Source organism: Ornithorhynchus anatinus, chromosome 11, assembly GCF_004115215.2.
Source record: "Ornithorhynchus anatinus isolate Pmale09 chromosome 11, mOrnAna1.pri.v4, whole genome shotgun sequence".
Classification (NCBI taxonomy): domain Eukaryota; kingdom Metazoa; phylum Chordata; class Mammalia; order Monotremata; family Ornithorhynchidae; genus Ornithorhynchus; species Ornithorhynchus anatinus.
Genome location: NC_041738.1, coordinates 40,836,684 through 40,863,369, shown reverse-complemented (window position 1 = coordinate 40,863,369; position 26,686 = coordinate 40,836,684). Strand labels below are relative to the sequence as shown.

The 26,686-nt window shown below is 48.5% G+C and overlaps 1 protein-coding gene across 1 annotated transcript; it reads left to right on the top strand.

The window, feature by feature from the left end:
• Nucleotides 1–309: 309 nt before the first annotated feature.
• Nucleotides 310–26,686, top strand: TCF25 (transcription factor 25). Its single transcript, XM_029075372.2, has 18 exons — nucleotides 310–545; nucleotides 6,843–7,019; nucleotides 8,154–8,228; nucleotides 8,871–8,995; nucleotides 10,290–10,355; nucleotides 11,237–11,319; nucleotides 12,529–12,659; nucleotides 15,284–15,383; nucleotides 15,935–16,028; nucleotides 17,421–17,513; nucleotides 18,213–18,318; nucleotides 19,448–19,607; nucleotides 20,386–20,473; nucleotides 21,741–21,899; nucleotides 22,851–22,941; nucleotides 23,711–23,790; nucleotides 25,668–25,740; nucleotides 26,417–26,686. Exons 1-18 carry the CDS (start codon nucleotides 366–368, stop codon nucleotides 26,576–26,578), a joined length of 2,043 nt encoding a protein of 680 aa, XP_028931205.1. The 5' UTR covers nucleotides 310–365; the 3' UTR covers nucleotides 26,579–26,686.

The following is a 26,686-nucleotide window of genomic DNA, read 5'->3' as shown; positions in this document are numbered from 1 at the left end:
GAACTGAGGCCCAGAGAAGGGAATTGATTGGCCCACAGTCACCCAGCTGACAGGTGGCAGGGCCGGGATTCGAACCCATGACCTCTGACTCCCCAGCCCGGGCTCTGGCCACTGAGCCGCGTTGATGATGACCGGGCGCCCCACGGGGGGGGCCACCTGATGGCCTTGGATCCTCCCCAGCGCTCAGAGCAGTGCTCAGGACGTAGTAGACGCTTCCCAAGCGGCGGCGTTACGATGGCAACGTCGCTGAGGGAACGGCGGGCGGGGGGGGGGAAGGGAGGAGGGGGCGTGGTGCGCATGCGCGCCGGCTGGCGCCCTTCTGCGCAGGCGCGCGGCTCCGTCGTCGTCAGCGGCTGTTGGGTCCCATGTCGCGCCGGGCCCTCCGGAGGCTGCGGGGGGAACAGCGGGGCCAGGAGCCCCTGGAGCCCGGGGCCCTCAAGCTGGGCCGGGCCCAACGCGGCGGCGGCGACGACGACGATGACGACGACGACGACGACGAGCCCTTGGGCTCCGGGCGGACCCTGATCGGGAACCTGTACGAGCTGGTGAGGAGGCGGGCCGGCGGAGGAGGAGGCTGGGGAGGGGCGGGGCCTCGTGCGTGACGTCATGGGCGGGGCGGAGGGCGGGGCTCCAGGGGAGGGGGGAGAAGGGCGGGGCTTCTGAGGTGAGGTCACTGGATGGGGCGGGGCCTCTGAGGTGAGGTCACGGAAGGGGCGGGGCTCCCGAGGGAGGGGGCGGTGGGCGGGGCTCTAAGGAAGGGAGGGGCTCCAGAGGGGGGAGGGGCTAATGGGAGGGGGCGATGGGCGGGAGGGGGAGGGGCTAATGGGGCTGAGGTGTGGGCGGGGCTTCTAGGAGAGGGGTTGATGGGCGGGGCTCCTAGGGGCGCGAGGGGCCCCTGGGGGTGAGGTGACGGGCGGGGCTCCTGAGGGAGAGCAGGGGCTTCTGGGGGTGGGGTCATGGGAGGGGCGACGGGCGGGGGCTCCAGGGGGCGGGGCTTCTGCGGTGAGGTCACGGAAGGGGCGGGGCTCTAGAGGGAGGGGCTAACGGGGGAGGGGCGGGGCTCATGAGGAAGAGCGGGGGCTACTGGGGGTGAGGTCATGGGAGGGGGCGATGGGCGGGGCTGAAGGGAGTGAGCCGACGGGCGGGGCTCCCGGTGGGCGGGGCTGCAGGGGGGCTTCTGGGACGGGTGTGGGCGGGGCTTCGGGGGGGAGGGGCGGGCGCCAGAGGGCGGGTGATGGGCGGGGCTCCAGGGAGGGGGAGGAGCTACCGGGAGGCAGGTGGTGGGCGGGGCTCCAGAGGGAGGGGCTCATGGGACTGAGGGTGGGCGGGGCTTCGTGCAGGGGGAGGGGCGGGGCTTCCTGGGGTGAGGCGATGAGCGGGGCAGCTAAACCCCCTTTTCCCACCCCCTTTCCCTCTGCTCCTCCCCCTCTCCCTTCCCCTCAGCACTGTGCTCGTCCGCTCATTTGTCTGTATTTTTATTGCCCTATTTATTTTGTCAGTGAGATGTACATCCCCTCGATTCCATGTATTGCTATTGTTTTAATGAGATGGTACCTCCCCTCGATTCTGTTTATTGCTATTGTTTCCGTCCGTCTGTCTCCCCCGATCAGACTGTGAGCCCGTCAGTGGGCAGGGACTGTCTCTCTCTGTGGCCGATTTGTCCATTCCGAGCCGCTTAGTACAGTGCTCTGCACATAGTAGGCGCTCGATAAATACTATTGAATGAAGGGCGGGGGGAGGGGCTGCATGGGGAGGAGAGGGGCGGGGCTCCAGGGGAAGGGCTGGGGGGGGTTCCCGGGGGGGGGGCGGGTGATGTCATAATAATAATGTTGGTGATTGTTAAGCGCTTACTATGTGCCGAGTACTGTTCTAAGCGCTGGGGTAGACAGAGGGGAATCAGGTCCCACGCGGGGCTCAGAGTCTTCATCCCCGTTTTCCAGATGAGGTAACTGAGGCACAGAGAAGCTATGTGACTTGCCCAAAGTCACACAGCTGACAAGCGGCGGAGCCGGGATTAGAACCCATGACCTCTGGACGCCTAAGCCCGGGCTCTTTCCACTCGTGGGCGGGGCGATGGGCGGGGCTCCAGTGGAGAGGGTTTGTGGGGGTGACCTCATGGGCGGGACCGACTGAGCGCTCACCTCCTCCGGGAGGCCTTCCCACACTCAGCCCTCCCTTCCCTCTGCTCCTCCTCCCCATTCCCCCTTCTCCCGCCCTCCGCTCTTTCCCCCTTCCCCTCGGCACTGGGCTCGTTTGTATATATTATTTATGACCCTATTTATTTTGTCGACGAGGTGTGTACCTCCTTGATTCTCTTTATCTTGACGATGTTGTCTGGTTTGGTTTTGTTCTGTTTCGCCTTGCCGTCTCTGCCTCCCCCCGGTTAGACTGTGAGCCCGTTATTGGGCGGGGATGGTCTCTGTCTGTTGCCCAGTTGTACATTCCAAGCGCTTAGTACAGTGCTCTGCACATAGGACTGAATGAATGAATAGTAAGCGCTCAGTAAATACGAGTGAATGAAAGAGCGAAGGGCGGGGCTCCAGGAGGGAGCGGGGATGGACTCCTGAGGGGGAGGGGGACAAGTGGAGGGGAGTGTGGAGCAGAAGCTGGGAAAAGATAAAGGTGACTGGGTCTGGGATGTGTTTGCGTGAGGGAAACTGAGGCTGAGGAGAAAAGGGGCTCAGGAGGGGCAAGAAGGGAGAAACGAGATAGGGTCATGAGGGACTCTCTTCCCTTTACTGCTACTGCTAATAAGAATAACAACCGGGGGCTTTGTCAAACCCTGGCTAAAGGCCAAGCACTGTAATAATAATTGTGGTATTTGCTAAGCGCTCATTATGAGCCCAGCACGGTACTAAGCGCCGGGGTTGATACAGGCAAATCGGGTTGGGCAGAGTCCCCGTCCCACCTGGGGCTCGCGGTCTCAGTCCCCATTTAATAGATGAGGTGACTGAGGCACAGAGAAGTAAAGCGTACAGAACGCTAGGATAGATAAAAATACAGTCACCTCAGACACAGGCCCTCCTCTCACGTGGGGTTCATCGTCTGAGGGGAGAGAGAACAGGCACTTCATCCCCATTTGACAGATGAGGAGACTGAGACACAGAGAAGCAGCATGGCCCGGTGGGTAGGCCAAGGAAACAGCAGGCGAGAGGCAGCGCTGAGATCAGAACCCGGGTCTTCTGACACTCGGGCCTGTGCTCTTTCCACTAGGCCATGCTGCTTTCTCATCTTCGTGGAGTCTTAGGTAAACACCAGACCCCAGTCCTGTGCCCCGTCCTGCCTTTTCAACATTCCCGTAAAGGGGCAAGGAGAAATAAGTACTCGTTTGTTCTCCCTCCTTTATCCCTAGTCCATGGTTCAGTGGGCCTGTTAGTTCCTTCATTTCAGGAGAAGTAACACGTACAAGGACATCCTCCAAGTTCAGAGTATAGACAGAACAAAAATACAGTCGGCACAGAGTAGAGTGTTGGATAAATACTATCGATCGATCTATATTCTCTGCCTTTATCCCCACTAAGGAGAAGTATTGGAGGGCTGGTAATGTTCAGAGAAACGTGGTAGGGAAAGGAAACAGGAGTAGGACCCACGTATTTAATCCATCAAAAATCCTGTCCATCCCACCTTCACAACATTGCTAAAATCCTCCCTTTCCTCCCCATCCGAGCTGTTACCACGTTAATACAGCCACCCATTTTATCCTGCCTGGATTACTGCATATGACTCATCACTGACCTTCCAGCCTCTTACCTCTCCCCACTCCAGTGCGTACTTCACTCTGCCACCTGGATCATTTTTCTACAAAAACATTCAGGACGTGTCACCCCACTCCTCAAAAAACTCCAGTGATTGCCCATCCACCTCTGCATCAAATAAAAACTGCCCACCACTGGCTTTCAAACACTCCACCGCCTTGTGCCCTCCTACCTCACCTCGCCACTCTCCTACTACAACAACCCAGCCCACACACGTTGTTCCTCTGTTGTAACCTTCTCACTGTGCTTCGATCTCGCCGCCAACCCCTCGCCCACGTCCTGCCTCTAGCCTGGAACACCCTCCCTCCTCAAATCCAACTGACAGTTACTCCCTCCCCCTCTTCAAAGCCTGAAGGAAAGCACATCTCCTCCAGGAGGCCTTCCCTGACTAAACTCCTCCTTTCCTCTTCGCCCACTCCCTTCTGCATCCACCCAACTTGTTCCCTCTGTTCTTTCCCCCTCCCAGCTCCAATTATGTAATTTATTTATCTATATTAATGTCTGTCTCTCCTCCTCTAGACTGTAAACTCATTGTGGGCAGGGAATGTGTCTGTTTATTGTTGTATTGTTATTTCCCGAGCGCTTAGTACGGCGCTCTGCACACAGTAAGCTCTCAATAAATACTATTGAATGAATGAATGAATAAAACGAAAATGAGGAGCGCAAAAGGCTTCTTGCAGCAGGAAGGAGGAGGATGGACAGATATGATTGATTGGTGAGTAGGAGGGGGCGGAGGTGAGTGGAGGAAGTAGAAAAGAGAATAAATAGTTGGGAGGAGAAAAGAGCGATTCAAAATTCATTCTCCAGCACCCATCTACTCACTGCACCTCAATCTCAATTCTCTCTCACCTTCAAGCTCCTTCCGCCTGACTGGAACTCCCTCCCCCTTCACACCTGAGAGACCATCACTCTCCCCATCTTCAAGCCCTCCTAAAATCATCTCTCCTCCAGGAAGCTTTCCCTGACTAACCTCTCATCTCCTCACCCTATTCACTCTCCCTTCCGTGCTGCCTAGGAACTTGTGTCTGTACCCCTTGAGTAGTTTGATAACTCACCTCACTCCCAGTCCCACAGCACTTAGGTTCATATCCTTAAACTCTGCTGTTTCCCCTTTCTGAATTTTATCTGTAATTTATTTTAATGTTTGTGTCGCTAACTAGGTTGTAAGTTCCTTGAGGGCAGGGATAGAGTCTACCGATTGTATTGCAGTGTTCTCTCCCAAGTGCTTAGTACAGTGATTGATGCACCCACTATGTGCTCAGTAGATATGATTGATTCCAGTGTCTGAAGATTAGTTACAGATGGCTCTCCTAGGCTATGTAGCAGGCCTCTCGTAATGCAGCTTGCTGCATCTGTGAATTGGTTTTCTTCATGTCATCCAGATTCTCCTCCCATCCTTTTCCCAGGATCTGGTGGAAGATTCCCAAACATAAATAGTGTTAACTTGTCAGCTGTTAATTTTTTTCCCTTATAGAAACCCCTGTAAAAGAATGTTAAGCTTGTCAAAGACACAAAATTGCCAAGGCAGGGCACATAAGTTTGATACATGTCTAAATTCATAACTGTTTCAATCCACACCATGTTTCCAAGCCAGGAAAGTGTTCCATTCGTTCATGCAGAATGCAGGGCATCACGAGTCTGTGACTGTCTTCACAGTTCTCTGCTGACTGACTCTGCCTAAGGCGATTCCTTAAATTCCCTGCCTTTTCTAGTTTCTCCATCTTTAGAAAAGAAATTATTTTTGCCATATTTTCTGTAGGTGAGAAGTCTGTGGTTTAATTGTTTGAAAGACACTTTTAGATTCCCTAAATGAGAGGCAGTACATTAATATAAAGCCACCTTGCAAATAAGTAGAAAAAAGAGTATAGTGTAGCATATTTTTCTAGCATAAAACTGTTAGCCTTGGGTAAATGGCTTACAGGCTGGGTGGAGTATTAATGAACCATTTTACAATACATTTAATTGCTGTTGGATAACTCACAAAATTTCCCCCTCATAATGATACATCCAGCATCACATATCACTCTCCATTCCTGCCATCTATTTTCATTTGTTCATGTTATTCCCAAGAGACCCAATAACTCTAGCCCCTAGGTTTAGTGCACCTGTAAAGGTATTGTGGATTTCAGAAGTTATTCAGTTCTTATCTAGAATTATGATGATTGAAATAGAAGCGTTAATTGATGGAAAGAGCACAAAACTGGGAGTCAGGAGACTGGGTTCTAGTGTCAACTCCTCCAATTAGAAAAGTCACTTAACCTCCAATTTACAGATTAAGCAAAACTGAGGCACAGAGAAGATAAGTACCACTCTTTTCTCCCTCTTAGATTAAACGAGCCCCATATTGGACCAAGACTGTGTCCAGTCTGATTATCTTGCATCTACTGCAGGACTTAGCAGAAAATAAGCACTTAATAAATACCATCATTATTATTATCTAAAAACTTTCATAATCTGGGTTAGGAAAGAAAAAAAAACTCCCACCAAAGGACAGTTGCTTTCTCTTGTATTCAATTACTGTAACGCCATTCGTCTCCAAATTACCCATATACATGCAGCCCTCCAAATCTGCTACGTTTTGTTTATTGATGAATATATACTCAGAATGTTCTGAGGTTTCTTCCGGATTGTGCTTTAGATGACTACCATGCTGCTGCATTCTTTTGCCCATTGTTCAAGACTGCTTTTACCATGAGACAAAATGGCCGCTGCCAAGCATCAGGCGAGGAGCTCGTTGGCCCTGATTCGTTAGCAGTTTAACACCACTAGTGTTTACTGCCACTCTGACCTGCTGAATACCGGTTTACAAGATTATTGAGAGTGGCAGCCAGAGGGGTGCCGTGCGAGGACACTTCCAGTCATAACTGTTTTGCCTCCTGTTCCCACAATGTATGGAGCCCGTGTCTGCCTGTCTCCCCCATTAGATTGCATTCGATTGATTGATTGAGGGCCAGGAGCACGTCTTTGACTCTGCTCTCCAAAGTGTGTCATTTTGCCCTCCTCACACAATAGGCATTGGATAAAATCTAATGAATGAATGACTGTCAACGTAGCGGATTTGACTGTTGGCCTCATTTCTTTCTCCAGATAACCCGGGAAGAACCTGAGAATGAGCCACTCTCCCAAGGGGGAAAAACAGATTCCAGGCTGAAGGAACATGAAGGCCCAGGGGGCAGTGAAGAGACCGAAGATGGAGAGGTAGAGGGTAGCAAGCAAGGAAATGGAAAAGGAAAACAGGAGAACCAGAAAAAATGCAATTCTCAGGTATTTGAAGGGTACAATTTGTGACTTACGGAAAACTCACTGAAGGAGGGATCAGCATTTAGATATCAGGGATTGTTCCTTCTTGACATTTTTGAGGCACGCTCTCTTTACTGTCTCCCTACTTTTTGGGGCGTACCAACCAACATCTGTACATCTTTAATGATGCAGCAGAGCACATGGAGAATTTTCTCAGAAGGTGATATTCTTGTGTCATCGTAAATTGTAGAGTTACAATGCCCAGGTCCGTTTGAGGCCATGAATGGGTAAATACAAAATTCCTGGGATTTTAGGGAGGGTGGCAAAGTACAGTGAATGTCAAAGAATCAGGATTCTTTGAAGTGTGTGTTAATTTAGTGTACCCTGACTTCTTTGGCTATCACCTGCTATTCCTTGCCCTGGGAGGTTTGCATGAAGCTCCATGAGTAATTAGGAGCCCTTTTCACACCTGTTCCAGGAGCATGTCTCCGGGATCAGCATAATAATCATGTCTTGGATCCGATGTTAAAATGTTTAGTCGCCTTTTCCTGTGTTCCTCTCAAAAGCACATGTCTTGACTGAAACGTGTCATCAAACCTGGTTAACAGGGCTTCTAGGGCACCTGGCCGTAATAGGGTTGCTTATCGATCCTCATTTTCGGAAATGCAAAATTAAATAGGAACTTGGGCACATGAAGTACCATTTCCTTCCAGAATTATTATCCCTCTATTGCGCAGTGTGTGATTTATGTTGAAGGGCTTTATTGTGATTAGAATGATGGCTGTTTATGGAGTCATCTCCATTCTTCTCCCACCAATGAGTGTGTTCATTAGAGCTGGCTTACATGCTTTGTTACCCCTTTTTAAGTGATGAATATGCTGGGGGAAGATATATAGGTCAGCTGTACGGCTGGTACCACCTGATTTGGGCCATATTTCAGAGAACTTCATCCCTTTAACATTCCTGCCATTCTTTTTGATCCTTATCTTTTTGATCCTAACCTGTCGCTTTGGTTGATACCGTGTAACTGAGAAGGAATGATGAAGCCTTAAATGGATTGTAATAGTTACATCTTAGGTATCATCTTGGCTTTTTCTCAACTTCCAGCCCTTTTGGTCCCGACCTGTATAATTTACTTCTATGTGCTTCTCTGGTTAGTCCAATTCAGGTAACAAGCTCAGGAAGAAAAAAAAGAAACAGAAAAACAAGAAAACTACGGGAGGCCAAACCCTGGTAAGTGTTTGTGAGAAGCTGCATCTGATTTCATTCTCTTCTTTTATCTGTTTCTTGGTAGTTTGTAAATTCATGTGCCTACCTTATATTTAATTGTCTTTGCATTAGCTTCTGAGGTTCAGTGAGTTTAGAAACAGCAAAGGCAAAAATTCTGCCACTTGCGTTGTTTCTGGGGAGCCTGCCCCTTTTTTTTCTGATTGTATGTTCTCTTCCAGTCTTTGTCGAATTGTGGTTCTTCTGTCAAATATGGAGGCTTGGGTGACAGCTCTCTGAACCTCATTAATTGCTGTAGTTTTCCTCTTCCCCGATGCTAATTTGATCAATTTAGAATGATGTGAGGGAGAGGTGAGAATCGTGATTGGAGTCATGCTTGGTATCAGGACCTGCTTTTCAAATCAGTGACTTCTGGTGCTCTCTTCCATGACAATAAGAGTTTACTATCCTTTTGTCTACAAGTTGTTGTATAAACTAGTCCTCTTTATCTAGATCTTTTTCTTGGAAAAAAAAAAATCCTGATAGCTAGCATATAGGCACTGCAGTTTTCAAGTTACTGATCTTTAAGGAGAAGTTATGGGCGTCTTATTCTCATAGTGGTGAATAAAGTCGACTAACGTGAGTACCCTGTCTTTCTGGTACTTAAAGGAAGGTGATGGGCTGGAGGATATTGACAGGATTCTTGAGAAGATAGAAGATTCCAGTGAGCTTTCAAACCAACCCCAAATCGGCGTCATCACAGAGAGCCGCCCCCTACTCTATGTGGAACACAGGTAATCTCTGATCCTGACATTCCTTCCTCTTGCCCTGGAAAGACTTTGCCGTAACTTAGAGCCACGTTGGACTACTGTTCTGAGAATGTTCGAGGTTATTTTGCCCAACTTTATGAGCTCTTTTCTGAAAGCTTTTTGCGCTAGGTCATCCTCCATTTCAAGCCAAATTATTGGTCTTCCAGACAGCCAGAAATTTCCCATTCCTACTCTATAGAAGATTGTCTAAAAAGCTTCTGGCAGCCTCTGAAAAGAGCAGCTGGGCCAAATTAATTCATACTTCTCTAATAGCAATATTCTGCCAGTGCATTAACTCAGCCATGAAAACAGGCAGGTAACCACCCACATGTCCAGGCCTGATTGCTATCTCATTTTGCCTTTTTTTTTTTTTAGATAGAGATCCTTTTCTTTTGCTCTCTGCCTTTGTTGTCTTCCTTTTCAAGCCTCTGCCCTCGCTCTCCTTATCTGTCTCTCTCTTTCCTTCTCCCTACCTGTGACAAATCCTTCATCTGCCAATCACCCCTGTGCCATTCCTTCTGTTTTCCCCAGAGCCATTTCTCCCCACCTCTCTGAGACTTAAAGAACAGTCTACCTTAAGAGAGAGATGGGAAGAGCAGCAAGCAAACAGTTTTGACTTCTACAGGCTAGCACCCCCTCCCCCTCAGTCCTTGCCAGCCTGTAACTCTTACTGATGGTACTGGTTGGATGGGTTTTCATGAATTATACCACGTAGCTACCAACTACTTTCATCCTAGTTCCAATCTTCTTCACAGGAGAGTGCTTTAGTTCCAAATGTAAGTTACCCATTTTGGGGGGATGGATGGTTCCCCCTTTCATTACTATGTCTTGTGAATTGAGAAATATATTAAGCCAGTCACCTTAGTTGTATTGGGGAATGGCACTAACAGAAGTTAACTCCAACTTCTGCCGGAATGGCGTATTGAGAGACGCGGAAGCATCTTCCTGGAAAAGATAGGACATCCCCTAACAGATTTGGATGCGGTGCAGCTATTCCTGTTGATTATTTGTGATCATTAATGGTTCTGAGTCCAAGTGTTCCAGAGTCTCTCCTGGCTTTAGGACTCGGTGCTTTTCTGATTCTTGACCGGTGGGTCTGTGGATGTCTGCCCGTTACTGGGTCGATTTTTTCCAGCCTGCAGAGGGTGGTAACAAGACAACAAGGATTATCCTCAATTTGGAGTTATTAAGCTTCACTGTCGTTCTTGCTAGATCCAAGAGAGGTACCCATACTGTGGGAGTTAATTGTACGGTTGATGTTTCTATCATATTTTTCTAGAAACTTGAACCCGGAGACAGAGTTGAAGAGGTATTTTGGAGCTCGGGCTGTACTTGGAGATCAGAGGTGAGGTCAAAGCTAGCAGGCACAACTGCTTCCCTTTTTGGGTAATTTAACTTGGGTTAGTAGAGACGTATGAACAAATGGAAGTCACAGTTCTCTTTTTTGAGATATTTTGAAGAGAATAATTAAAGCTTCCCTGAATTTGTCAAGCCTTTGGTATTGTGACTCACAGGGTAAGTTGAAGAGACATGAGTCTTGATGTGGTATTGTTACGTGAGTCTATGAAGTGTCTTTCTTTTTTTTTCTTTGATCCCCACCTCTTGCTCTTGGACTCTGCCTACTGTATATGGGTATTAAGGATTCTGAGTCTTCACTCTCTGAGGAACTGGGATTTGCTCCTACAGCTGACTAATGGCAACATTCTGCTCTATGCAGTTTGTTTTCTGAATGCATTTAGGTCATTGGAACAGGAGCCTGATCTTTAGCCCTCAGAATTTCCAAATTGTGATTAAATTTTGTTCCGAGAAGGTGGAGTCCTCTGTACGACATTGCGTTCCAATTGAGACCTTTTAGTCCAAGCCATGAGCGAGCAAGTACTTCCTCCGAAAACATGAAATAGTTATGAGTTCTTGAAATTTAATCTATTCAGGCTCCTGGAGCTCCCATTACTACTTAAAAGAGGTAAGTCTCCGGGAAAATTGTTGCAGGACAAGAAACCCGAAATGTTTTCTCTAACGATTGCATGAGGCCTGTTGGTCCCTTGTCATTGTGATGATATTTGAACAGTAGTGCGCTGTTGCCGTGGCTCTGCCGGGCTCTTTTTTTACAGATTCCAGAACTCTCAGTCTTTTCACCGCTTGCATTGCAGCGTTCTAATAACTGACGCAGGTCGTACCCAGACGGCACCGGAAACTAAAGTGTGTGTGTGCTTCATTCCCTCCCAGGCCTCGGCAGAGGCAGCGCCAGTATCACCACAGCACGTGGTTGACAGCTCCCAAGGACACCTGGCCCCGCTACAGCAAAACAGGTGAGGGCCTCACTGCAGTGTTCAGTGAGTAGGGATTTTTTTTTGAAGCGGCCGTTACGTTGCCTTTGAAGAAAGCATCAAAATCCCCTCAGTGAAAATTCCAATTGTTCGATCTCTTCCTAGTACTATTACTACTCTTACTACTCCCGTGGAAGCAATTTCTCAATTTTCACACAGGTTTGTTTTCTGAAAGAAGTGCCAAGTACATTAACTGGCCGGGGGACTCATGTCCCTGCCTGTGCATCGAGTGATCAGGTCTGCTGGTATTGATACACAAAATGGCTCTGGTGGTTATAGTCCCGGGATTTTCCTCTCTGCTACGCCTACCCAAAGGTTACCGTAACAGGGGCCACCTCCAGAATGGACGGGGTTGCCTCTCCATGGTCCCAAATGGACAACAGGGAGGTCAGTCATTGTTTCTAGAACCCAAACCTCTTGATGAAGGCTGAGAACCCCCAAACTAATAAAAACACTAGGGAACTGGATTTCTCAGGTTGTGAAGAACAGATGAATTGCAAAAGGTGACTGGTGGATGCTTACTTGGCAAGATCCAGGTTCTTGGTAGTTAGGGAAGTTGAGAGAAACTAATCTAAATTCTGAGTTCTTCAGTGTCAGGGGACTCAGGGGCTTTGTTCCCCTGGAACTCATCTTAGCAGAAAACAAAAACAGATGGACAAATGAAGAGGAATGTATTATTTGGAAAGAGTTCCTGATTATGATTTTGAGCAATCCAATTTGAATTAAGTCCCAGGGGGACTTCAGAGAAGGACTAATCTTCGGTCTTTGTATTTTACTTACCAAAAGTATTTGTCTCCGTCTCTCCATCCCATTAGATTGTAAGCTTTTGGAGGAAAGTGGTCCTCTGTCTCGCTTCTTTTGTACTCTGTCATGAGCTTGGACAAGGCCTCACAGTCAGTAGATACTCAGTAAATACCATTAATGATGATACCGTTAAAATTTAGAAGGAACTTAGGGTGAGAGAGGGCTTGGAAACACAACACAATTCTCTTTAATGAGTCATGAAAGCAGATTTTACATACTTAATAATTGAAAATCTATTAACCGTGACGTTCTGTATTGAGGAACCCTTGCAACCCTCTGGTCCGAGAGGGGCTGTGGCAATTGGAGCCGAACTGAAGAAACTCCCTTAATTGGCTGGTAGAGGCTGCGCTGAAAGGATCCACATCCATTTTCATATATGTCTTCTAGGTATCGTAATGCGCCTGCTCGAGATGAAAAGAGGAGTCCAGTACTTTACATATGAACATCATCGAGAGTATCAGCAAGTGCAGTTTAAGTTCCTGGATGCAGTAGAATCTTTGGATCCCAACAACATTGTGGTATGTTCGATGGCAAATTAATGGTGATGATAATAACCGTGGTATCTGTTAAGCGCTTACTGTGTGCCAGGCACTGTACTAAGCGCTGAGGTGGATCCAAGCAAATCGGGTTGGACACAGTCCCTGTCTCGCATGGGGCTTACAGTCTTAATCCTCATTTTACAGATGAGGTAACTGAGCACAGAGAGATGATGTGACTTGCCCAAGGGCACATAGCAGGCAAGTGGAGGAGCTGGGATTAGAACCCATGACCTTCTGATTCCCAGGCCCGTGTTCTATCCAGTATGCCATGCTGCTTCTCCTCCTCTCCAGGGATATAAAAATGGTGCCATCTGCACGGTATTCATTTCCCAGGATGCCATGTTCCGTATTTTGCAACGGAGCCCAATGTAGCCTGACGAAATGGGGGAAAAGCATTTCTAAACTCTTCGTAAAATGTCCCCGGAAAGTGACAACCTGGTCAGAATGTGGACTTTCCAATACAGAGAGAGCCATGGCTTTTGAAAGATCAGACATTTCATACTTGTAAGTTGTGTGACTGTGGGCAAGTCACTTAACTTCTCTGTGCCTCAGTTATCAGTAAAATGGGGATGAAGACTATGAGCCTCACGTGGGACAACCTGATTACCCTGCATCTACCCCAGCGCTTAGAACAGTGCTCTGCACATAGTAAGCGCTTAATAAATACCAACATTATCATTATTATTATTATACTGTTGCGAGAGGATAAGTATTAAAGAGTGAGTCTCTATGCTGAAACGAGTTAATAAGGCCTCTGTGTTAGCCCTATCAGCTGAAGAAGGGGGTCAAAAGATTATATAAATAAATGAGAAGTGACCTTTAGAGTTTAAGATCTGACAACCAGCTGTTCTATTTTGTGGCAAAAAGCAAAGCCATTTTTTGCTATTTTAGTAGTACAATTACAGCATTGAAGTGTTTTATGGAACATTCCCAAGTTTGTTAAACTGGATGGAAACATTTGTGACACTCAAGATTGAGGTTGAACTGATGTGGTTAAGCTTCAAGATGTCCGAAGCGTTGCACAACCGGAACACTGAACTCAAATAATCTCTGAATGGGTCCATTCTGAAAGCCACTGTTTAAGACCCCCTTAAAATATTAACCTGGGATTTTGGAAAAGATTGATGCCCTCATTTGTGAGGTCACTCAGTGCTGATGGAGCAGAAATTTACCAATACTCGACATAAAAATTTGTCCATTTCTATATCAGCAGGCCTATCATCCCTTCCCTCGTTTCTGATTTTGCACCACATTAGGTGCATCACACACACGCACTCACCACATCACACAACACCCACACACCACATCCCGCTCCCCCCAACCCCAGTTCAGAGAATGCAGGACTGGGAAGCCCAAAGGCCCAGCATGAATCCAATAAACTGGCCAAAAGCTTTTGCTTGCATTTTGGCTTTCCACCATCTTTACTGCCATTTCAACTGCCATTTAAGAACCCCCGAAACTCACTGCTATACTAACTCTTTTTTGTGGTGTAAAGCAAAAGAATGATGGCTGGGCCATCCGTGGGCTGGCTTTTATATGAAGGAGAGGAACCACAGAGTGGGACTTCCAGCAGTTCTTTTTAGAAACTCAGGCATTGTGGTTTCGATGAATAACTCTGGATTTCCATATTCTCTGCCGTTGAGCCACTGTTCTGATAAATGGATCATTTGAAGAAGGGAAGAGCATTTACTTAAAATCTCATCCAAAATATGATTCTCCTAATACACTTCACTCAGTGTCATGCTAACTGTTGCTTTATAATGTCAGCGCTCTGATCCAGAGGTAAACTGTTAAAACAAAAACTCCCCTGCAGTCAGCTCCAAGGTTCTCCACCCTCTAACCCCTCTGAGGTCTCTGCCCTCTTCTCATGTTAATCCCCACCTCACGGGGCCCTCATTCCTCGCTGACCAACCCTTTGGCCATTCTAGAGAAGCACCGTCACCTAGTAGAAAGAGCACGGGCCTGGGAGTCAGAGGACCTGGGTTCTAATCCTGGCCCCGCCACATGCGTGCTCTGTGGCCTTGGGCAAGTCACTTAACTTCTCCTCATTTCCCTGTTCTGTAAAATAGGGGTTCAAAACCTGTTCTCCCGCCTACTTAGACTGTGAGCCCCATGTGGGACCTGATTGTCTTGTATCGACCCCATCGCGTAGAACAGTGCCCTTAAATCCCCACTTTCTCAAACTAATCTTCCCCAATTAATAACTCAGCACCCTGAGTCATATTATCCCTTCAACCAGCTCTAGCACTTAAAGACCTTATTTATGCCTTCCTTAGCGTTCAAGTCCATATAGTAATGATGATATTTAAGCGCTTATTATGTCTCAAGCACTGTTCTGTAGGTCCACTTTAGTATTGTCCTCTCTAGTTGTAATTATTCTAAGTTGCTAATGGCCAGGGACTATGTCACTTCATATTTCTGTATTTCCCAAGTATGCAGTACAGTGCCTACTGGATGCTCAATAAATGCTACTATTTCTGGGTGTTATTAACAGAACAGTGAGCCGGCCTTTTCCTCTCTCAAAGACCAATTCCTAGAGCAGGTTTGCCTTCAGCAGTGTTTATTTCTGTTATCAAATTCAGTTATTTTCTTTTGCTTTGTAGCTTCTGCTCCAGATGAACCCCTATCATATAGACTCGCTGCTGCAGCTCAGTGATGTATATAGACTCCAGGAGGATCAGGAGATGGCTCGAGACCTCATAGGTAACAGTTAGCAACAGATGGCATCGTGCAGGAGGAGTGAAAGTCGGAAGAGTTGCTTTTGGCCCTCTTGGGCAAAAATCTATCTTCCTGTGCCTTTGGCAACGGAAGAGAAATAGGTTGTGGTAAAAACTCGTGTTTCCAACATCAGGGTTTGCTATGTGTTTTTGTCAAGCTAGAAAATGACCAAGTCACCCTGATGCCCTTGGCTCGCTTTCCCAATTACAATTTTGGGTTTGTGAGTTTTTTTAGCACTTTGGAATCTTTGGATTAAATAAATATAAAGGGGTATCAAATATATGAAATTGCCCTTATAAATCTCCCCAAGGTTATGGCAGAAACCCAAAATGGCTGTGTCTTTTGCTCATTATTGCAAACAAGTCAGTAGGGAAGGTGGCAGGTCTGCCCCGCCAGGGAGTTGGGATCCAGGTTTCTTTGAAGTCACTGGGACTAAAGAAGAGGGGAGAATCCAAACTCTTGTCAACCATGAAACTCTGTCACCACTGAGCTCATTTAACTGAGTTCTGAATATGCTGCATTTCTTTTGCCTTCAGAAAGGGCTCTCTACAGTTTGGAATGTGCATTTCACCCCGTGTTCAGTCTCACCAGTGGAACCTGCCGACTGGATTACCGCAGACCTGAGAATAGGTCAGTGGCTTTTTTGGTTTTTAAGCTTTGTTAGTTGCGAAATGTACAGGCAGAGTTCTTTTAATTCCTTTAGCACCCTGTACATACTCACAAATCCAGGGTCATAATGATAGTATCTTCCTCCAGGTGGCCTTCCCTGATTGATCGCTGCTCATCTCCCCACCCTATTTCCTTCACCCTCGTGCCGCCACACCGGGCCATTCAGCCCTTCGCATCCATCACCTTAGCACTTGGAGACTCCTCTCACTCCTTTAAACTCTGTTGCTTCTCCTACCTGTAACTTATTTTAGTTTCTGCTTCTCTTTTTCCCACGGTGTAGTTCCCTGAGGGCAGGGACTGTGTATACTAGAAAAGCAGCGTGGCCTAATGGAAAGAGCTCCAGCCTGGGAGTCAAAGGTCCCGAGTTCTAATTCTGGCTGTTGCGTTTGCTTGCTGTGTGACTTTGGGCCTCAGTTTTCTAAACTGTAAAATGGGGATTAAATCCTGTGTCCCCCTCCTACTTAAACTCTGAGCCACATGTGAGACGGGGACCGTGTGTTACCCCATAAGCTTATATATACCCCAGCACTTAGAACAGAGCTCGACACATAGTAAGTGCTTAACAAGTATAATAATAATAAAACATATCTCCCTTCTGGATTGCTGTGCACAGAAAAAGAGATCAATAAGTACTATCAATTGATTGACTGACATTGTAATTTCCCAAAGACTCACTGAATCTTTAGGAGTCACTTGAAAAGAACGTTCATGTATGAGGTTTCAGCTAGGCTGTGGATAACAAAATGTTACATTTAATTAGACTCAGAAATATATGTCCTTTTTAGTGGTAAAAAGTGATTTTCCTCTTCTGGAAGACAGTGGATGAGACTTTTTTTATTTCCTTAGCCCTTAGATCCGAAGGTGGAAAGAAGCAATTTGGATTAAGTTGGAATTAAATCCTAAGTGTCATTGTCACGGGTGCCAACTTTTCATTTTGATGTGGGGGTGGAAAGGGAACAGGCCTTTTAGTGGGGGTGGGCACTGGGAGGAGACAAGGTTTACAGAGCTAATAGCCCAGAAAGCTGTCTGGAAAGTCTCGGGTCTTGTCGGAGACATGGGGTGAGCAAGGCGAGAGTCCGGCTCTAAAAGCTGTGGGGACCATCACCCTAGTGACCGGATAGGACTGGGCACTTCTGGTGCCAAGGAGATATCCCGCATTCCATGCTACTATAGGGTGGCACCAGAATACCAGGCCCTGGAGGGGCGGGGGCCATAGAGGGGAGAGACCGTATTCATTCAAGATCTATATTGCTGGGAGCTGCTCTTGCTGAGCGTTGTGTCTCTTGGGTAACATAGTTCCGTCACCGTGGCTGTGTATTTTAAAACTTAGTTCTTTTGACTCCTCCCCTGCAGAGCTTTCTACCTGGCTCTGTTCAAGCACATGATTTTCCTAGAGAAGCGAGGCTGTCCTCGAACAGCCCTGGAGTTCTGCAAGCTTATTCTAAGGTGCGTATCTGCGGTGGATGCAGTAAGTTGCTCTGTTCGAAAATCTAAGGCAGTGTTCCGGCCTCGCAGCCCCTGGCGTCTTGAGATCAGAAATTCTTGCTGTTTCAGATGGTTGCACTGCGATCACCAAGCTAAGAGCCAGGGTTGGGGGGATTCATTCTTGTAAGAATGAGCACGGGCCTGGGAGTCAGAAGGACCTGGGTTCTAATGTCGGCTCTGCCTGCTGCTTGCTGTGTGACCTTTGGCAAGTCACTTGAGTTCTCTGTGCCTCAGTTTCCTCAGCTGTAAAATGGGGTTACCTGGTGTTTAGCCTACTTAGGCTGGGAGCCCCATGCGGGACAGGGACTGTGTCTGACCTAATTTACTTATACTTACCCTAGCACTTAGAGCAGTGTTTGACACAGAGTAAGCGCTTAACAAATACCATCGAAAAAGAATGGTGTATATTGTCTGGCTCCCCATCTAGACTGTAAGCTCATTCTAGGCAAAGAATGTGCCTGCTAATTGTGTTGTATTGTACTCTCTGAAGCACTTAGTACAGTGCTCTGCACATAGTAAGTACTCAATAAATTCCATTGATTGGTTCTGAGTGGATTTACACTACAGTTTGTGAGGTAGCTAAGAATTATTTTTTGTTTTTCATGTAATAGCAGCTATTCTCTTTCTGATCCTTGGTCATTCCTTTCTCTCTCTTGAAAGCCTTGATCCAGAGAATGACCCTCTGTGTTTGCTGCTGATTATTGATTTGCTGTCACTCCGGGCCCGGGACTATGGGTTCTTGATACGCATGTTCCAGGAATGGGAGGTGAGTTGGAAAACCTTCAAGACTGTTCATTTGGCAAGGACCTTGAAAGTGCCTGTCCCAGCAGCGGTGCATCTAGTCGACCTTGAATTCAGGAGTCTAGCTATACGACCTCCCCGAGTGGTTCAGAGTCCACCCAGTCTGACCCACTGGCCCTCACGCGACTCCTTTCTCTCTCACCCAAACTCTGCCATCCGTTCCGTTCCCCCATGGGTGTGATCCATCCTGCCCTTCAGCAATTCTCCCTCTGCAAAATTCAGTCTCCTCACCGCCATTCCTAGCAGAAGGGCGAATGTCAAAGCAGAAGATTTTTGAGAATCCTGAGGTGAACGGCGAAGCAACGTGGCCTAGTGGAAAGAGCCCAGGCCTGGGAGTCAGAAGACCTGAGTTCTAGACCCAGCTTTGCCAGTTGCCTGCTGTGCGACCTTGGGCAAGTCTCTTCACTTCTCTGGGCCTCAGTTTCCTTGTCTGTAGAATGGAAATTCGATACCCGTCCTTCCTTTAACTTAGACTGTGAGCCCTCTGTGGGACCTGATTAACTTGTGTTTATTCTAGCACTTCAAACAGTGCTTGACACTTAGTAAGTGCTTAATAAATAATAATAATGGAATTAAACGCTTACTATGTGACAGGCACCGTACTAAGCACTAGGGTGGATACAAGCAAATCGAGTTGGACACAGTCCCTGTCGCACATGGGGCTCCCAGTCTCAATCCCCATTTTGCAGATATGGTAACCGAGGCCCAGAGAAGGGAATTGTCTTGCCTCAAGTCACACAGCAGACGAGTGGCGGATCCAGGATTAGAACCCATGACCCTGACTCCCAGGCCCGAGCCCTGTCCACTATGCCATGCTGCTTCTAATAATTGTTAGAATAATAATACGATAATTATTCTGCTCAGTCTCACAGGGAACAGGGGTAGTGGCAGTGTGAGACTCTGATCTAAGTAAAGAAGAATCGTGTCATGGTCTAGTTGGCTAAATGGTGGTGTGGGCTGGCTAATTTGAGCGGCATGTATAGGCCAGGCCGCTTTTAATGGTTGATTCCGGAGCATTGTCCCATAGTTTGGACTTAACGTACCACTGTTTTCATGGCCTAACGTTCGCTTCCTTTTTTAAAAAAATCCTTCAGAGTCACCGCAACCTGTCCCAGCTTCCAAACTTTGCCTTTTCCGTGCCCCTGGCGTATTTCCTTCTAAGTCAGCACGAAGATCTCCCAGAATCAGAGCTCACTTCTGTGAGGGCAAGTGCCTCCTGCCTAATCCAGAGGGCACTCATCATGTTTCCCGGCGGTGAGTATGGTCAGCAGACCCCCAGGAGGGGAACGTGTCAGGTCTGGATTGTTACTCCGTACCCATCCGTAATCTATGTGTATTAATGTCTGCCTCCCCGTCTAGGCTGTAAGCTTGTTGTGGGCAGGGAACGTGTTTACCAACTCTGTTATATCGCACTCTCCCCAGCGCTTCGTACAGTGCTCTGCGCACAGTAAGCGCTCAAGAAATATGATTGATGGATCGATTACAAAGTCCCGCACAGGATTGGAAACCCGATTTGAGCCCCAGAAAGGTGTAGCGATGGATTTTTGAGGAGGTATCGTCAGTCAGTCGTATTTATTGAGCACTTACTGTATGCAGAGCACTGTATTAAGCGCTTGGAAGAGTACAATATAACAGTAAGCAGACACATTCCCTGCCCACAGCGTTGCCAGTTATTAACAGATGTGTTCACCTGCTATCAGGGCTGGAATTAAGATTTGCCAGTGTGTGTAAATTCAAAGGGTAATTAGCAAAGCCAGAGCAGGAGACAGAGAGGTTACGAGAGAGGATCTCGATAAAAGATAAGGCAGAGGATGCAGACGTAGTAGAGGCAGAGAGTCTGAGTGACAATTTTGTTAGACCGTGGTACCAAGCCAGAATTTATTGGGCCTTGTGCATCATTTTAAGTCCTTGAGATAGGGACGGCACGCAACGAACCGTGAGTGGTTGTGACATCAGTGCGCTACTGGTTCTCATTTCTCCCCAGAGCGGGGACATAAATTTCGAGGCTGAATGTCTCCGGTTTCCTTCGCAGTTCTCATGCCTCTGTTGGATCGTTGTAGCATGCAGCCAGACGACGCTGTTTTGACCCATCCTTTCTTTGGACCCAACAGTCAGATAAGGTAACCGAACCGTCTCTAAACGTCTAAGTGATCTGAAAAGAGGCAGCAAAATGTTCTACACATTTGTATTCCTTTCCCTTATAGCCATCACTGACCCCCTCTCAGGGCCAATGTGATTTGCCCTGCTTAACAGCGGGTTTATACTGCAGTTTAAACTTGCATGGTTTCACTTGGATGCAGATGGAAATGTCAGAATTCATGTATTTTACAAGCAAACCATGTCCCCTTCACAGACCTTGCTACTTTCTCAGATGTCAGATCAGAGAAGACAGTGGGGTCCCCGAAGGCGAAGATTAGAAAAGGGAGAAGGATCTGAGCAGGGAGCAAAATTCGATTGGGACCAGTCATAGTTCCCACAGACTTAGACACCCAAGAGTGAAAAACATCACCGGCCTACAGTTCTGTTCAATTGGGTTTTGTTATATGCCCCCGAGTTGAGTTACCGCCCCTCTCACCCAGATCTGCCTCAGCCCCTGAGGGCTCAGAGTAAATTTGCTGGGGTTTTGTGGACAGAGGGCACAAGTTCTAGCTATAACCATTAGACACCCACTGTCTGTAGTAAAAATAATAATAATTGTGGAATTCATTAAGCGTTTACTGTGTGTCAGGCACTGTACTAAGCACTGAGGTGGATACAAGCAGATAAGGTTGGACACAGTCCCTGCCCCCCAAGGCACCCCCGTTTTACAGATGGGGGGAACTGAGGCACAGAGAAGTGAAGTGACCTACCCAAGGTCACCCAGCAGACAGATGGCAGAGCCAGGATAAGAACCCATGACCTTTTGACTCCCAGACCCCTAGCTTTGCTACATAGACTGAGTTGTGGGGGTTGGCAAATCGCATGAACTGAAGAGCTGCAAACCAAAAATTCAAGCTGACCGAAAGCCGCGGGAGCCAGGTTGGTGAGCGGGTATTCCTGGGGCGGGGCGGGGCGGGGGGTGGCAGGAACTGATGGCCCGCCACCACCGAAGGGGCTGAAGGAGCGATGCCCCGCCCCAGCCCGGGCTGCCACCTGGAGCAGCCAAATAATAAATAGTAGAGCATACGGGCACGAGCCACACAGCAGTCAGAGGAGTCGCAGCTAGGCCTCCCAGGACGAAGGCCCGTGTTCCTTAGGGCCTTCGTATGTATGTATGTGGGGGCCACAGCACTGATGAAGCATGTGCTGGGTAAAGGCATGTGCGACTGGGTGTGGCCGAGAGCGGAGGCATTACTGGACAGGAGGCCGTAATGTGTTTGTTGAAATAAGACTCTCTCTTTTCTCTAGCCAACCTCCTGCCTTGACCCAGCTAATTGCCCTATACCTAGGGAGGACTCACTCCTTCTGGAAAGACCTCACCGTCATGGCTTGGCTGGAGATAAATGTCAGAGAAGTGCTACGGACGGTTGATGCTGGTGAGCCCATAGTGGAGGCGTCCGAAAGAAAGTGAGTCTCATGTTTAGTCTGAGAGGCCCAGCTCACGTTTCCTACCATGCATCAGACCGATGATTCTGATTTCCCACAAGAGCAAAACTACGAGCTCTCTGCTACATTCAACATCCTCATCAATAGCAGTTTTTTTGTGTGTGTTATGGGTCCGCTGAAGGGAATTTAAAGGAACTGGTCTCTGCCTTGTAGGAGCTTCCTGTCTAAGGAGATGAGACAGACTCCACTGTCCTGGCTGTTAGGTGATTTCACCTTCGTACAGCTGAGAAATTTATCCCCAGTTGCTGCCTACTTCTGTGTTCAAGAGCGTGTCTTTGCTTTTTGTCTTTCCCGGTGTGTCAGGGCTGGGTAAACTCGACGAAACCATTCCGTTCACAGGGATCCTCTGTGAGTTTTGGATCGTTAATCAAGTGCCTGGCTCTTGGAGGCACTTTGCAGCCAAAGTTGTGTCTTGATGACTGCAACGTCTTCTCTAGGGAGCCTTTTATTAGCGTCATGCTCCCAAGCATCATTCTCTTGATCCATGGAGGGGGGGGACCTGGGGAAATGTATTTACCTAGCTCCGAGCGGTTCATCTGTATTTGGGTTACCAGCCCCTGAGAGGCCACAGGCGGCATGATCTCTGCCACCCAGAAGGGGCACCTTTATCGGCATGAGCCAGAGGACAAACTTGCTTCGTCTCAGATTAGTTTGAGTCGACGTATGTGCTTGGGGAGAGAGGAAACTGTGGCCACAGTGAAGTGTGCAGATTTGAAAGGGAGGTGTGAAGCAGAGAAGAGAAAGTGACGATCTGAATCCTGGCAAACTGACCACGGCGAGCAGATCCTTAAGGAAGCTGGGAAGAAACACATGTCCGAAGTTAACTCTGTTCTCCCTTGCTCTGGTGGGCCGGGTCTTGCCGGACGTGGCAGGGTTTCGTTTGCGATCGTCTGTCCCCCTCTCCCGCTTTAGGCGGAAGGTGCGGTACCAGAGCGCACCCAGAAATATCTACCGTCATGTGATTCTCTCCGAGATGAAGGAAGCCACAGCGGCGCTGCCTCTGGTAAGGACCCCTGATGGACGTGAGTGCTGAAAATGGAGGCTTTGTGTGCAGTCTGTCACATGTCCACTGGACCCTCTTCCCACAAACGAGAACCTTCCGCTCGCTACTCTCCTGGCCCCAGTCAGAGCGAAGCCCAGGCCATTGGCTTTCTAACCAGCCCTCGATTGGGTTTTAGTCCCCACTCTGAGGGGCGGGGAGAAAACGTAGTAGGACTTTTCTCCTTGTAGCTAAAAGCCCCAGTGCCTTTGGGATTTTGAGGGACAACTCCACCCAGATCCTGATGGGGCGTGGAACCGAGGCTTGCCTTCCTGAGAAAGGGGAAAGAAAGCAAAGCCAAACAGGGGAGCAATTCCAAAGTTGAGAGAGAGCAGAGCAGCTGGGAAATTGAGCGTTGGTGATCCGTCCTGCTGTCCAAGCTTGCTAGCCTCCAGACCACCCTTCCTATTGGAGTGGGGCCACTGAATGCCACCATCATCAAACCTGCCTGGTTTTGTGCAACCCTATTAGCAGTGGTCCGCACACAGAGTCAGGCCGTCCTCTCCGAGTCAGTCCCTCTAGACTGTAAGCTCATTATGGGCAGGGAACGTGTCTGCTCATTCTGTCGTAATGTACTCTCTCGAGCTCTGAGTACAGTACTCTGCACATAGTAAACCTCATCGATTCCCGTGTTCCAGATTGGCGTGACCGGGTGTTTGGTTTGAGAGGCCACGAGGGATTAAACTAACCAAACTTTTGTGGGTATCTCCTTTTTTTGTGCTCCTTTCTGAAGGAAGTGACATCCCAACCCGTGATGGGGTTCGACCCTCTGCCTCCCCTGGATTCCATCACATCCTACTCAAGACCAGAAAGGTACCCTTCCTTTCCCTTTGCTCTCTCGTTCTGCCACGGTACTGACCAGGCCGTCCTACCTTCTGAGCAAAGAGTTGGACTGCCTCCTAGACGCAGGGATTAGTTGGGTTTTGGTGGTTTTTTCCACAGAAAGAGAGATGAGAAAGCCTAACCTGGCTAAAATGCCACAGGTACGAGCAGGCAGAAGTCATTGGCCGTCCTTTTACGGGCTCCCGTAATGCTGGGTTTCTGAGTCTCCATCAGCGGGACTTTCCTGCTCTCTTCCTTCATCTCTTGAAACTGGACAAGTCTGTGTATCTAATGACACAGCCACCCTCCTAATGAGCACTGATTATGGAATGGTAGGTTGATCCCTTCCCTGGTTATTGGACCCACGTTTTCGAGAAGGAAGATGTCAAATAATGGCCATTTTCCTCCAAGCTTGACTTTGGGAAACCTGGCTTTTTCCTACATTCCAAGTTGGCCGACCCTGTGGGATTCTGGCCTGACGAAGACGAAAGTGAGATTAAAGCGAAAAGGAGGCCCCGGTCCTCCCTCTAACTGTAAGCTGGTTGTGAGTAGGGAATGTGTCTGTTCTATTGTTATATTGTACTCTCCAAAGCGCTTAGTACAGTGTTCGGGATACAGTAAGCACTCAATAATCCGATTGATCGGCTGATTGATCCCAGTGCATGGGAGCGTGTGAACCGTATTCTTCCCTCTCCCTTTACTGAGTGTCTTCTGCCGCTGCTCTTGAGGACTGAGCGGTCACTGAGCGGACAGCCCACTGCTGCTTTCTTCAGAGGAGCCCCCCCGTTTCTTTTTAAGCAGGGAGGGTATTAAGCACTTATTATATGCCAGGCACTGTACTAAGCGCTGGAGTAATTGCAAGCTAATCAGATTGGACACGGTCCATTTCCCTCATGGAGCTCCCTATTTTACAGATGAGGCAACTAAGGTGCAGAAAAGCAAACTGACTTGTCCAAGGTCACCCAGCAGAAATGCTCTGGGCATGTCACTCCCCTTCTTAAACACCTCCAGTGGTTGCCTATCAACCTCCGCTCCAAACAAAAACTCCTCACTCTAGGCTTCGAGGCTCTCCATCATCTTGCCCCTTCCTACCTCTCCTCCCTTCTCTCTTTCTACCGCCCACCCCGCACGCTCCGCTCCTCCGCCGCCCACCTCCTCACCGTCCCTCGGTCTCGCCCATCCCGCCGTCAACCCCCGGGCCACGTCCTCCCGCGGTCCCGGAACGCCCTCCCTCCTCACCTCTGCCAGGCTAATTCTCTTCCCCCCCTTCAAAACCCTACTTAAAACTCACCTCCTCCAAGAGGCCTTCCCAGACCGAGCTCCCCTTCTCCCTCTACTCCCTCTACCGCCCCCCCTTCACCTCTCCGCAGCTTAACCCTCTTTTCCCCCCATTTCCCTCTGCTCCTCCCCCTCTCCCTTCCCATCCCCTCAGCACTGTACTCGTCTGCTCGACTGTATATGTTTTCATTACCCTATTTATTTTGTTAATGACATGTACGTCGCCTCGATTCTATTTAGTTGACGTTGTTTTTACGAGATGTTCTTCCCCTCGACTCTGTTTATCGCCATCGTTCTCGTCCGTCCGTCTCCCCCGATTAGACCGTGAGCCCGTCAAACGGCAGGGACCGTCTCTATCTGTTGCCGACTTGTTCATTCCAAGCGCTTAGTACAGTGCTCTGCACATAGTAAGCGCTCAATAAATACTATTGAATGAATGAATGAATGACAGGTGGCAGAGCCAGGATGAGAACCAGATCCATCTGACTCCCAGGCCAGTGCTCTATCCATTAGGCCATCCTGCTTCGTTCTGTAGAGCCAAAGCCAGAAGAGGTTCATTTCGTGAATGTCTTTGGTCTTTTCTCTTTCAGGACAAATCACCTCTCCAATGAAAGCACATTATCTCTCTTCTTTCGATCCCTGTTGCCAAATTTTAATCTACAGGTATGTTCAGTGAATCTAGAGCCATTTCAGCCAGGGTAATAGGCCCCCTAAAGTAAGGGCCATATTGAATTTTCAAACAACAGAATTGCTTCAGCTAAAATACAGCATCCGAGAACCTTTCTTTCTAAAAATACTCAGTGTATGTGTGTGTTGGGGAGGGGGGGAGCTGGGGGAGAAGAGGAGAGCAAGGGCAGGGGTCCCTGCTTTTGAAAGTATCCTCTGTGCAAAATCGTAGCCTCTTTAGGGGAAGTATAAAAATGGTACCTTAGAGTTGAGGATTGTTTGGCTTTTTTCCACTACAGCCCCATCCAAAGACAGGTGATCCCTCTCTTTCTCTTCTCCCTCCCGGCTAAGGGAAGAAGAATCCCGGGGTGTCCAAATTCCCGTTGGCCCCCACGGTGTCGGTGACGGGGGCACAGCTCACCCAGGTCACGTAAGCAGTGCTTCATTTAGAGCAGTTACCCCCCCACCAGTCAGTGGCATTTATTGGATGCCAACAGGCGCAGGGCACCCTCCATTTCCCTTAGGCAGCAGGAGAGCCTTGGGTCTAACCACTATGGCCCGTGTGGGCTTGATCGCGCCAGAGCAGGTGCCGACGGGATGACGTCCTTCTCTGCCGAGAGCGATGTCACCCCGGACCTTATGATCGCCAGCCTCACTTCTCACTGTCCTGCAGGGAGACATCCGAGCCGACGAAGGGGAGGAGGCCGGAGCCGGACGGGACCTAAACCAGGGTGTGAACAGACTGATGGCAGCCATGCGGGATATGCTGGCCAACATCCAGTTCCAAGAGCCTCCTCGGGAGGACAACCCTGATGGGGAAGGAGACTGGGACTAAGCCGGAGCCTCCTGACTCCTGTTGAAATGCTGTAAAATTATGTTTATGATTTTTTGGGGGGGTGGGGTTGAAATGGATTAAATAGTTCTCTAAAGTAGAAACGCTTAA

What these genes read in the sequence shown, in the direction of transcription:
- TCF25 (XM_029075372.2), top strand. Translation starts at nt 366, where the DNA reads ATGTCGCGCCGGGCCCTCCGGAGGCTGCGGGGGGAACAGCGGGGCCAG. An exon ending in AGAAAAAATGCAATTCTCAG is followed by an intron (nt 7,020 to 8,153) that starts GTATTTGAAGGG and finishes TTCTCTGGTTAG; the next exon opens with TCCAATTCAGGTAACAAGCT. An exon ending in TGCCAAATTTTAATCTACAG is followed by an intron (nt 25,741 to 26,416) that starts GTATGTTCAGTG and finishes ACTGTCCTGCAG; the next exon opens with GGAGACATCCGAGCCGACGA.